The following is a 12,494-nucleotide window of genomic DNA, read 5'->3' as shown; positions in this document are numbered from 1 at the left end:
GGAGAAGGTGTAAACTAAAAGGTGGGAGCAATAGGGCCTCTGAGACATGGCAGATAGAAAAGTCTATAAAGGCTCGAGAACCATAACAGCAACTCCTACAATATGCTTCCTCATCTTACCAGGGGATTTTCAAAGGAAGAGCAGGGTGTTGTCAAATCCGTGGCTTAGGATTTAAACTGGAAAAAAAGGCAGACTGGAAGAATTTGCTTGGTTTGAGAATAAATTACTACATTTATGCAAGGATGACTAGGAAGTAAGGTATTGTGTTGTCTGTACACAACTACGTATCGTGCAGTTATGTCAGAATGTATATGCTATAACCATCTATGGTAAAACTGGGTAAAATGGGTTGAAACGTCGATTTTTATTTTTATTTGAAAATGTTATAAAGGTGGCAAACAAGCTTAAGGGTCTTGTTCCTCCTCCTCTTCCTCCTCCTCCTCCTCCTCCTCCTCTTCCTCCTCCTCCTCTTTCTTCTTCTTTCCTTTGCATCTCAAGTCACCTACTCTTATAAAATAGTGGAAACAGCTGAGGAAAGGCTACCTGGGAGATGACTCTGCTATGCTTTGTTTTAAGATGCTGCCATCTAGCGACACTTCTGTAAAATCACACTGTGGCCATCTCACTAAAGTTTGCCTCTTACTGCAGTCTCTACTTTAATAATTGATGTTTTCTGTCATCCATACAAAAGAATTCTACATTCAATAAAATGTACTGTGTGAGCTTGGAGTGCTTTTATGATATGATGCTATATCTGTGACCACAGGGCATTAATAACGGGATCCAGTAGGTGAACTTGGTACCTTCTTCATAGTCCATACTTGATAAATAATTCAAGATGAAATAAAGTATAGACTTGTATTCCTTGAGTTTTCTAGGAAGGATGAATTCTATTCTAAAAATTTATTTAAAAATGAGTTTGAAAGAATTCTTTCATTAAAGAATATTTTCTCTAATTAGGAATGTGGGTGAGTAGAAAACTGACTTCATTTTCAGAATCTGTTTTAATTTTTCACATGAAATTTTAGTTGTATGTGTATATCACAATGCACAGTAACAAATGTGTCTGTCTATCAAGTCTGATCAAGAATCTGTCAGCCCAGATTCTAATTATCTCCAAGTCTTCTTGGTGTGGATTAAGTGTATCACTTCTCAGACATTCTCACAAGGTATATTCCTATAGAAAATTTCTTGCTTATATGATATATATTTCTCAATTTGAGAGTAAGAAAAACTGGCAAATTCACCTCTCTACCTTGGAAGAAAGCGATCAGTTAAGTATTATAGATATGGTGTTCCTTTTGTGAAAGAATAGATACAGTCAGGTTATAATAAGCATAGCTTTGTGAACTGAATTTCCAAGAATAAAAGCCACACCTGTGTTAAGACTTCTCCAAAGCTGAATAGATTTGTGATGGATTAGAACATCTGTGATTGTGGAGAGCTCAGACGTGGTAGGTTTGGGGCACAATTATCGTAGGCTATCTTTAGTCTCCTTAAAAGGGATTCATCGCTCACCTCTGCGTGTGGCCTGCTATCCTTGTGACTATCAGGTGGAATAATTTGGGAGTGTGCTAACAAAACTAATTGCTTCCACTAGCCCATAGACTTAGAAGGTTATCAGGTAGCACCTGGGGTCCATAACAGAGACTTCTCGATTTTCCTATAACAGCTTGATATTTCCATGAAAGTGCTTGAGAAGTGACATGATTTATGATTTTCTTTTGGTACTTCATGAAACTGCTGCCACACTAGACATGGAGCATTTGTAGTAAACTGAATCTATGTTCTTGTACATGATCATGCACATTTGGCTCTTAGACAAAATGCTGCTCATTGCCTTTGGGGCAGGAACTACGTCTCTGTATCCACAGTTCTGGGAACAGAATATGAGGCCCTAAGGATGATCCACGTCACTGCAGTAGTAACGTGCATCAGTGTGAGATACTAGCATGAGTGTAGATGGAAGTGTCTGTCCTGCCTGGTCCCACAGCTGTTCAGTGCCAACAAAACACACAGAGGCTTATACTAATTATAACCTGTTAGGCCTATTAGCTCATGCTGATTAAAAACTAGCTCTTACAACTTATATTAACCCATAATACTTAACTATATTTAGCCACATGGCTTGGTACCTTATTCAGTAAGGCATTCTCATCTTACCTCCTCTACATCTGTCTGGTGACTTCAGACTGAGACTTTCCACTTCCCAGGATTCTCCTAGTCTGGTCACCTCACTTATACTTTCTTCTTGGATAGTGCAAATCAGTGTTTTATTAAAGCAATACAAGTAGCAAATCTTTACACATACACATGAGCTCATAAGCCACTCATGTCCAGTTGCCTACTGTTGACTCATTGGGCTGATGTTTGTGGCATCTTTCTTGGGGTTGGACTCTTCCCTTACATCAATGGATAATCCGCTGAATTGTTTTGAGATGGTAATTGGGAAACTATTCGGTTTGAATTCTATTTGTTCTTTGTTGTTGTTTGTTTCTGAAGCATTTAGTTCAAGGTTAGTCATTTTGTTTTCAGAACATTCCAGTTTAAGTGTTTAGCTTGTTTCTGTTTTTAGAAGCTTTGTTAATTTGCTAGGATTTGCCCTTTTTCCTCCTATGTCTAATTCTGTCCTTTACTCTGGCCTCTGTCTATCACAAACTTCATGACATATAAGCAGTTGAGGGGGGAAGCCCAGAAAAATACACTTATTCTTGGGATGGAAGGGACTTTGTTGGCTCAGTTGGAAAACAAACAGAAGGACTGATCACCCAGTATTAAGTCCCCATACATTACATGTCAGGTAAATGTCCAGGACAAGTCCTAGATATAGTGGAAGGAATGGACAGGAAAGAGGGAGTTCCTTCCAAAAGTACCATGCAGGTTTCACCCAAATTACAGGTTTCTAGCCAGCCTAGAAAAAAAAGAAGAAGCACATGGAAAGAAAACTGAAATATTTGGAGAAAACCTGCTATTTGGTATTATTGTTTCTCATTTATGTTTAATATTATTGTTAGCTCAACTTTGGGAAAAAAATAGGAACAACAAAAGACAACTTAGCCAACCATTGCCTCCATGGAGAACATCTGGTTTTTCTGGTGTATTTTGTTTGTTTGGAGTTTTCTTTATCCTTTTTGGGGGGGTTTGTTGTTGTTTCTGTTTGCTTTTACCAATCTGACAGCTTGTTGATGAGCTGTTTAAACTTTTTATCCCATTTTGATTTAATATTGGAAATTCATGTACGTCTAAAAATTTTAGATTTTTCTACTCAATGAAATGTATTTAAAGATATGATCTGATGATTTTTGAATTTCATTGGTAACTGTTGTAATGGATGCCCTTTTGTTGCTTATTTTATTAAACTGCCCTTTTTATGTTTGGTCTGTTTGGTTAAGGCCTTTTCAATCTTACTTATCTTGTCAAAGAAATGACTCTTTACTTTATTGATTCTTTATTGTTTATTTTGTTTCCTGTGTCATGAATGTCTGCCCTGAGCTTAACAACTTCTTCATGTCTGCTACTTGGGTTTGCCCTGTTCTCCTTTTTCAAAACTTTAAGTGCATTATTAATTTATTTAGTTGTAATCTCTTTTATTTCCTTCCTTCCTTCCTTCCTTCCTTCCTTCCTTCCTTCCTTCCATTCTTTCTTCCTTTCTTTCTTGCCTTTCATTTACTTGACCTTTTTAATATATATATATATATATATATATATATATATTTCCCTTTCAAAAATCCTTCCAGATGTCCCTCACCTACTCACCCAAATTCATGTTCTTTCTCTCTTAAAAAAAAGGACAAAAACAAAAAACAAACATCACCAAACCAAATGATGTCTTAATGTAGGCATGTAGAGCTATGAAGTTCAAGCCCCTTGGTTTTGAGATATTGTGTTTTTGTTTTTATTTGCTTCTAGAAAGATTGCTTTTTGTGACTTCTCCAAGGACTCACTCAACATTAAATCATGTGTTGCTTAATAACCATAAGTTTGTGTGTGTTCTAGAGTTTTTTCTTGCTTTCCATTGTCTTAGTGCATTGTAGTCTGATGAAATACAATGAATTGTTTAATATTCCCTGTATATATTATACTTTATCTGTGCCCTAATATTATGTGCATTATACAGTGTTTGGATGGAATTTTCTGTTAGATGTCTGCTAGGTCCATTTGATATATGATTTCATTTAACTCAGATATTCCTTCCTTCCTCTCTCCCTCCTTTCTCCTTCCTTTCTTCTTTCTTTCTTTCTTTCTTTCTTTCTTTCTTTCTTTCTTTCTTTCTTTCTTTTTTACATTATGTGGGGACAGCCTGCCAATTGGTGAAAGCAGGGCATTGAAATCACCTGTGCTGGAGGCTAATATGTGTCTAGTAGTTATTTTATATAATTAGGTGTACTTGTTTCCAGGACATACCTATTTATAATAATAATGTTCTCTTTATTGGTTGATCCATTAATCAGTATGAAGTTGTTGTCTTCATCTTTTCTCATTAGTTTTGGTTTAAATTATATTTTGTCAGGTTTTATAACAGTATATAACAGTGATATCTGCTTATTTGTAGATCCATTTGCCTGAAATGGCATTTTTCATTCTCTCAACATATGGTGATGAAGTGTGTTTTTTGGAGGCAACAAATAGAGGACCCCTGATATTTGCCAGAATCTATTAGGCTGTGTTTTCAGATTGGGGAATTGAGACCATGAATATTCAGGGTTATTAGAAGTTGTGTATTGATCCCTGCCAGACTGTCGATTTTGTAGTGTTTTTTTTTTCTTTTCCTCCATTGATTAGTATCATTCCCTCATGGCTTATTCCTATCTGTAACCTCATGGAAAGATTTGTGTTTATCTTAAGTCTTAGCATTCCTTTCAATATTTTCTGTAGAGCTGGCTTAGTGCTTATAATTTATTTAGTCTATTTTTTAATCATGAAAGTACTTATATTCCCTTAAATTATGATCAGTAGTTTATATTGACAGTTGTTAACTTTCAGAATTTAAAATATATCATATCAAGACTTTCTAGCTTTGAAATTTCCAGTTAAATAATATACTGTTATTCTGACGGGCTGTTTCAATATACTTTCTTTGTCCTGTTTTAGTAATGTTCTAACAAGAATACTATGAAAGGATGTGCTTTCCTGCCCTAAATGCCTTATCTATATGGATTGGCATCTCTTTTCTTAATTCTGATAAAGTTTCTATCATGATTCTTTTGAAAAGGATTTCTGTGTCTTTAGAATAAGTTTCTTCTCCTTCTCCTATGCCTACAACTTACAAATTTGGTCTTTTCAGAGGGCCTCATCCACCTTGGGGTTCTCAATATTCATTAACTCCTTGTTTTATCTTTCTCATTGTGGGGGTCTTCCAGTTCTGACACCTTGTCTTCAAGCTCAGCATTCTTTCCTCTGCTTAGTCCACTCTATTGCTGAGGCAAATTAGAATTTTGCTGTTATTTTTATCTATTTTATTTTGCTTACTATGGTATTTACATTCAGCATTTCAAGTTGTTTTTTCTTCAACATTTCTTTCTTTTTGACAAATTCTTCCTTCATTTCATCTATTGCCTTCTGTATTTTGTTTGGCTATCGTGTCTCTGAACATGTTTATAATCATTTTCATTTCTCGGTCTAGGATTTCACCTAGCTCACTCTTACTAGATGCCATTGCTGCAAGAGTAATAATATTTGAAGGAGTTATGCTGTCCTGGTTTTTCCTGTTTCTGTCATTAGTGCACTAGAAATTGTGTATCGGTACTACTTCTTCACCTGATTTGGTGTTTTCTAATCAGCTATATTCTTTTAGTTGAAAGATTTATACTGTTCAGGTGTGACTTGGGTGAGGACATATAACATGTAAAGTTCAGAAAGTAATTCTTTATATCAAGAGCTCCAGATGTTGGCATAAACTCTTTATATATCACCATGAAGAACACTAACTAGGAGACTGGCCAGAGCTATTCGGTATTAACACTATGTAATTGTGATACTAGCATAGACTTCAAAAACCATTGGAAGATAAATGGCCAAGGATAACCTGAATTATACTTAGGTTTTAGTTAATATGTTTGGAAGAAAGAGGGAAGTAAAGTAAATAAGGAAAAAGGTTAAGTATTAGATCAACTTTAAAAAAAAAGAAATTAAGGTAGGGAAAGTTGAGGTATACTAAGGATCTACAGAATTTAGAGACTGATTGTTGCATTGCTGGAAAGTTATAACCAGACAAAAAAGAAGGAGGAATGATCTTGATCAAAGGAAGAGAGGATATGTGAGGAATGGGAGAATATGTGAGATGTGACAGAATAAACTAAATTAAATTAAAGTAGAATAGAGTGAAAATTAAATTAAATTACACTAAGTTAGAGTGAAATAACTTAGACTAATCTTCATAAAGCAAAGTAAACAAAATCCTAAAAGCAGCTGAACAACAATCAAAAGCAAGGCCATCATGACAAATATGTGCATGAATGAAGGGTAAGAGATGAAGGCTTTAGGATAAAAAAGAAAAATGCTTGTGGGGTTATTGCTAGCACAGATGCACTGAGTTGAAAGGTAAAGATCTCAGATCCTTCTTTTCCGAGTAGGTTCTATGTGGTGATGCATGGCAGAGGGTTATACAGGAGCCATTGGTTCTGCAGCCTGGGTGTTCTGGGAACTCTCTGAATCTGCTGGGCAGGATCCAGGGATCTGTCTTTACCCTGTTGTAATTTTCACAAGGAGAATTTAAGCAAAGCCCTCCCATCTCCCACAAATGAACTGTGGATTGAGTGCAATGAAGGCATCCCAGTTTGGCAGTGATACTTCTGTTTCTCCTACTGGACCTGAAGTTTCATCCCTATTGCCATTCTTGCATACAAGTGCAAATGTCAATGTAGAGAAGAAGGAGGTATTGGAATTTTTATAAAGATGGCTTTAGTCTAGGTTAACAAAAGGATGGTGGGAGTATGGATCAAATGTTGTGAGCTGAGGCATCAGAGAGGGAACAGTTCACTTTTCAACATGTTGCAAAAACCTTGAGATACTTGTCCTTACTGTTTCTCATCACTATGCCAACTGAAGGCTTGTTATGTTCTTCCCTAGGGCTGTTTTGTTGGCTTTGATCTAGCACATGCAGTTGGAAATGTTGAACTCCACTTACATGACTGGGGCGTTGACTTTGCCTGCTGGTGTTCTTATAAGGTAGGAACAAGTTCATGTCTGGAATCCTTTTATTTCACATAGGTTTTAATCTAAAGGAAAACCTTGGCCCATGACACACACTCTACTTTTGTCAGCCCTGTGTTTCCTGATTCAGAAAATAGTGAAGCCATACGATAAAGTAACATGAAACATAAGTTAGGTCTATTATTCCTACAGCTCTAGAAAATTTATTCATTAAATTTCTAGACTACTATGAAAACAAATTAAATATAGAGAAAATATCCCACAATTAGAGCTTAATACTTACTGATGAATGCCTTTAGTTTTTGTTTATATGAAGATGAAGTTCGAACATTTCTACATATAGAAATTAAATTCTTAGACTGTGAGTATTTGACATGGAACATTTGGACAGAGTCTTTAAAATCTGTGAGACCTTAGTTTACCTGCTACCTACTAGTGATACTGGGCATTCCATGAGTACCTCTGGAGGTTTCCCGACTCTCATGCCCTGAAGGAAGGAATTGGACACAGATACATAAAGAGTCACAGAAATAAGGCTGTGTGTTAGAGAAACTAATTTTCTAAAGTAGGAAGTGTGCAAGAACAAAAAGATCATAGTAGTTTAAGAGACCCTACTTCACAGGGATTGAAACTTTGGGATTTTTTTCCATACATGTTCTATCCATTAAATGTAATTCTACATACAACTTCATGTACCAAAGGCATGTACTTGACATCTTATTTCTCCCCCAAGAGGCATATGTTAACATGAGTCATAGATCACATTCAGGCACCAGCCTCTTACATCTGTCTGCCTCTGTCTGTTGCTGGGATAGGATAGCCTATAGGAGAGGATTAACCAGCTAAGTTTTCAATATATCCAAGGCTCTCCAGAGCCTCCCTTTGCCCTGTTCTCCTGACTTAATAATTTGAATAAAATTTTGTGAAAAATAATATTGCCAGATATTTTCAACTTAATAATATTTTTCATTTGTTTTTCTTTTAACAGTAAGACCTGATATTCTCGTTTATTGCAGAAGCTCAAATGATCACGTATTTTGAACTGGTCAAAAGTTATGGGCTTATTTAAAACAAGTAAAAATGAAAGCAGCATTTGTATTTTTCTCCTGTTTTAAATAAATTCATAAAATTTCACTTCTTTTCCAGTATTTAAATTCAGGAGCTGGAGGTCTGGCTGGTGCCTTCGTCCATGAGAAACATGCTCATACGATCAAGCCTGCGTGAGTAGCGTCTCCAAGCCTTTATTCTGTTATGAACAAATCAGTGTGCATTCCTAAGATGGTAAATGTTTCTAAAATTGCTCGTGAACAGGAGCTGGATATGACTATAATTATTTTACCACTTCATTAACAGTGCCGTGCTTTATCAGAAATACATGCTTTCTGAAGACTTCAATTGGCTGAATGAGAAGTTTAATCAAAAGGGAATCTTCAATGCAAAATGAGTTCTCGCAATCATGTAGAGCCAATGGTTTGATGCTAAAGTACTCTTGAAATTTATATTTTTAAAAATGTGCTGCTTCGGCTTTTCAATTGCTATATATACAGTCTGTCTCCCCATTCAAATCACAGTGTTGTGGCCACAGCGTGAAAGTTACAGGCTGTGTTTGAATTCCCCAGTGCCAAGGTGCTAGATGAGCCACTGGAACCAGGGATTTTACCAAGTCTCAATTGCTTTTCCTCTGAGCTGGCCAAATCATCTTTAGAGTAAAGACAGTACTGAGAGCTCCTCTTCTTCTGGGGGAATAGAAGAAGCAAGGAGGAATAGGTGGAGTAGGAAGGAAAGGGATCGTTTCTTGGCAGAACTAGAGGAACAGTTTCAAATTGTACATGAACAACTGGCTCTCCTATGCCAGGGCCCAATATATAAGCCCAAGCTGAAGAGAGAAAAAAATGAAAGTAGGAAGAACCAGAAGGCAGAAAAGATTTAGTCCAGGTTGGGATTGATGAACGACGGTGAGGAGCCTCAGCTACCTTGACCCTAAGAAAGCAAGTGGCGGTGGGACTGGCAATGCTGCTATTCTAGTCCACTATGGCTTTAGACCTTGAGAAAGAAGTACCAACAAGATACCCAAGGATGCCACAGAGACAGCCACAAATGGCTTGTCCCTTCATTGAGATTCAGATGAGCAAGAAAAGAGCAGGCCCATGAATTATAGTGAGAAAAAGCAGTTGAGCTTGGATATCAATATTACCTTGGGAGAATCTGGGTTGAACCACACAGATCACTGAGGCTAAGGAGCCCTCTTTATGTGACTCAAATTATATCACTGAGGATAAGGATTCCTCCTTATGTGACTCAAATCCAGAAGCAATTGGGATTGGTTTTGAAACTTACGAGGTATACACACTTAGGTTGAGCGCAGTTTTATCCAGCCTTTAAAAGAAACTTAGAGTTTTATACTACTAAACCCATCCAAAGGTATAAGCGCACCAATGGGCTATAAAATACCAAATGGTGAGTCCCGTGCAAACATATATACACAGATATGCAAACACATGCATTTATGCACAGATATACACATACACATGTATGTTTATAATAACAATTAATGAAAAATGAAGCCATGAATTTGAAAAAGAGCAAGGAGGGATATATGCGAGAATTTGGAGGGAAGAAAATGAAGAGGAAATTGGTGTGCTGTAGTATAATATCGAAATATAAAAGAAATAACTTTTAAGAAAACAAGAAAGAGCCAGGCGGTGGTGGCGCACGCCTTTAATCCCAGCACTCGGGAGGCAGAGGCAGACGGATCTCTGTGAGTTCGAGGCCAGCCTGGTCTACAAGAGCTAGCTCCAGGACAGGCTCCAAAGCCACAGAGAAACTCTGTCTCAAAAAACCAAAAAAAAAAAAAAAAAGAAAAGAAAAAGAAAACAAGAAACAAGAAAGAAAGGAAAAAAGGAGCGAGCAAGAGAGAGAGAGAGAGAGAGAGAGAGAGAGAGAGAGAGAGAAAGAGAGAGAGAGAGAGCTAGCTTCAGAGAAAGAATTGAGAACTACAGATGCAGTTACAAGCTATCAGTGGACAAGCCAACTCACCCATCAGCCTCTCAAGAGGGTGAGTGGGAAACAAAGTTACTGTATAGCAAGTCCCAGCGTCCCAGCAATTCCAGCCCCAGATTTAGCTCCTCATCCTCATCTTTCTCCTCTTATGACACATTGATTTTTCTTAACCACCCTGCGCCAACACTTTCTTTCTTGTTGTGACACTTCTTCATCTCACCCTTGGCCATAGGAAATCTGGCACTGTGCAGGGACATTCATTGAAGTAGGGTCATGAACAAAATAAGGTTGAATTCCCCAGGGCTATTGGCAAAGACCTCTAAATGTTTCTGAATGATGGAGGTGGAGCAGAGCGATGGGTGGAAGAGGGTAAAGGTCTAGTACAAGACTACCTGAAGATACAGCTACCATATTTACTCCTAAGGACCCTGTTCTGAGAGGTTTTTCACTTTAATTTGTTTCAGCTAGGTGAGACTGGGAATGGGTAGCACCGTGGTCCTACCCTCAGTCTCCATGGGGATGAGAAGAGGCAGGTGTTCTCTTTTCTTGTTGGTCATTTCCTATTCCATTCCCTTTGTCCTTCCACTTCAGTTGGAGCCTGGGGATTTGGTGATATCTTTATTTGGATCTCAGAACAGTCTTTCTTTTTGTCTTTTGATTCTGACCTGTAAATAAGAAAAATATTGTTGGAAAAATTAATCATTAGACAATTTCTTATTCTTTATCAATATAAAGACAGCCAGACTGTGCCTAATAGAGGTCTAAGTGTGTTGTTATTCAAATTGCAGTTACCTTTAAAGCTGTCAGTGTCACAGGATAGCAAGTAAGGCGTATCTTCTCTCCTGAAAGGCTTTATAATCCAAGAAACCAAAAGGAGCTAAATATTGAACAATGGGCTAGTATTACAAAGCAATACTTGCAGGCTTATGCAACTCTCTCTGTGTTCTACAGTAAGTGTAAATACAAACGCAATATATCAACATATGTATGCATTTTTATTTGACGAGGGAACTCATTGTGTGCCTTTCATCTAGTGTAGAGAAAAGCAAATAACATCCTGAATCTTATTTGTGTTTGTCCTGGAATGTGTTGGGTGAGCATCAGGAATGTACACAATACAGTCCTGTGGTGACTTTTCTTCTTCTCTGTGTCACCGGCTCAATGATTTAACCTTAAAAGAAATTACAGGAGAATTAGTAGACCTTGGAGCACCTCCCATTTCTGCCATCCTCTGCATATTAATCCTAGAAATTTAAGATCATTTTCTGCGGGTCCCTTAATCATGTCTGAAGTCTCTTCAAGATTTCAAGCTTCTAAAATTAAAGAGTGCTTTTTCTCTGAACAGCTATTTAGTCAGGCCTGTATTTTTCTTAAATATATCGCTGTCGGTACATTAAACTGTTCTGTATATCCCAAATCTTCAGAGAAGACTATAAAGTGCATATTATGAGAATAGTACACATATTTTAAGTCACCCTCTTAGTGTGGGGGGGGGGTTGGGACGTGCACATGTGTGGTATATGTTGAGGGTACATGCACATGTATGTGTATTTAAATGTGAAGGCCAGATTTGATTTTGAGTCACTCAGTATCTCAGTATCTCTCCACCTTATGTTATGAGTCAGTGAACCTGGAACTCACTGATTTGACAAGGTAAGATGGTGAGCAAGTTTCCAGGATCCCTTTGTCTCTGTCTGACAAGTCTAGGGCTACAGGTGTGTACTATCACTCCCAAATTTATAAATATGTGCTAGAAATCTGAACACAGGTCCTCATGTTTACAGAGCAGGCACTTTATAAATTGAGGTATCTCATTTTATAAGGATAGGAAGATAGTTCAGTAGATTAAAGTACCTGCCTAAGCATGAAAACCAAATTTATATTTCCAGAATCCATGAAAATCCAGATGTGCTTGCACACACATGATAATATTAGCTTGTCTGTGGTATAATCAAGAACGTCTCCAGAAATTTCCAAGCCAGCTGGCTTCCCTAGCCTCTGTCACAGTGAACAACAAAGTAGATATCCAAAGTTGTCCTCTGACCTCCCCACATGTGTGCAGTGACATATATGCAAACAAATACACAGGAGCAAGCATACATACACACATCACACATATACACACAACAAACACACACATAACAAATAGTGTCACACTTTCTTCCAGTTTACTTGTTTTCTACATAGTTGAAATACAAGGTAGTTTTTACTTTTCCATGATACCTTCTCAGCCATTTCTCATTCTCTGTTATTCAGAATGTAATAGAAGATCTGATGTGTGATATCAAATTGAAGGGCAAGCTGGTTACAGGGGAACAGAAGAGGAAGAAATGTATACACGC

The 12,494-nt window shown here is 37.4% G+C and overlaps 1 protein-coding gene across 1 annotated transcript in view; it reads left to right on the top strand.

Annotated features, from left to right (window-relative positions):
• The window catches only part of Kynu (kynureninase), a 138,034-nt gene that overhangs the window by 87,337 nt on the left and 38,203 nt on the right, over nucleotides 1-12,494 (top strand). The window contains exons 9-10 of the mRNA XM_038338285.2: nucleotides 7,069-7,167; nucleotides 8,299-8,372. Coding sequence (XP_038194213.1) covers nucleotides 7,069-7,167; nucleotides 8,299-8,372 — 173 coding nt within the window. The remainder of the gene's footprint in view (nucleotides 1-7,068; nucleotides 7,168-8,298; nucleotides 8,373-12,494) is intronic.

Source organism: Arvicola amphibius, chromosome 7 (genome assembly GCF_903992535.2).
Source record: "Arvicola amphibius chromosome 7, mArvAmp1.2, whole genome shotgun sequence".
NCBI lineage: Eukaryota > Metazoa > Chordata > Mammalia > Rodentia > Cricetidae > Arvicola > Arvicola amphibius.
The sequence above is the reverse complement of the archived record's forward strand: the minus strand, read 5'-3'. Positions and strand labels throughout refer to the sequence as shown.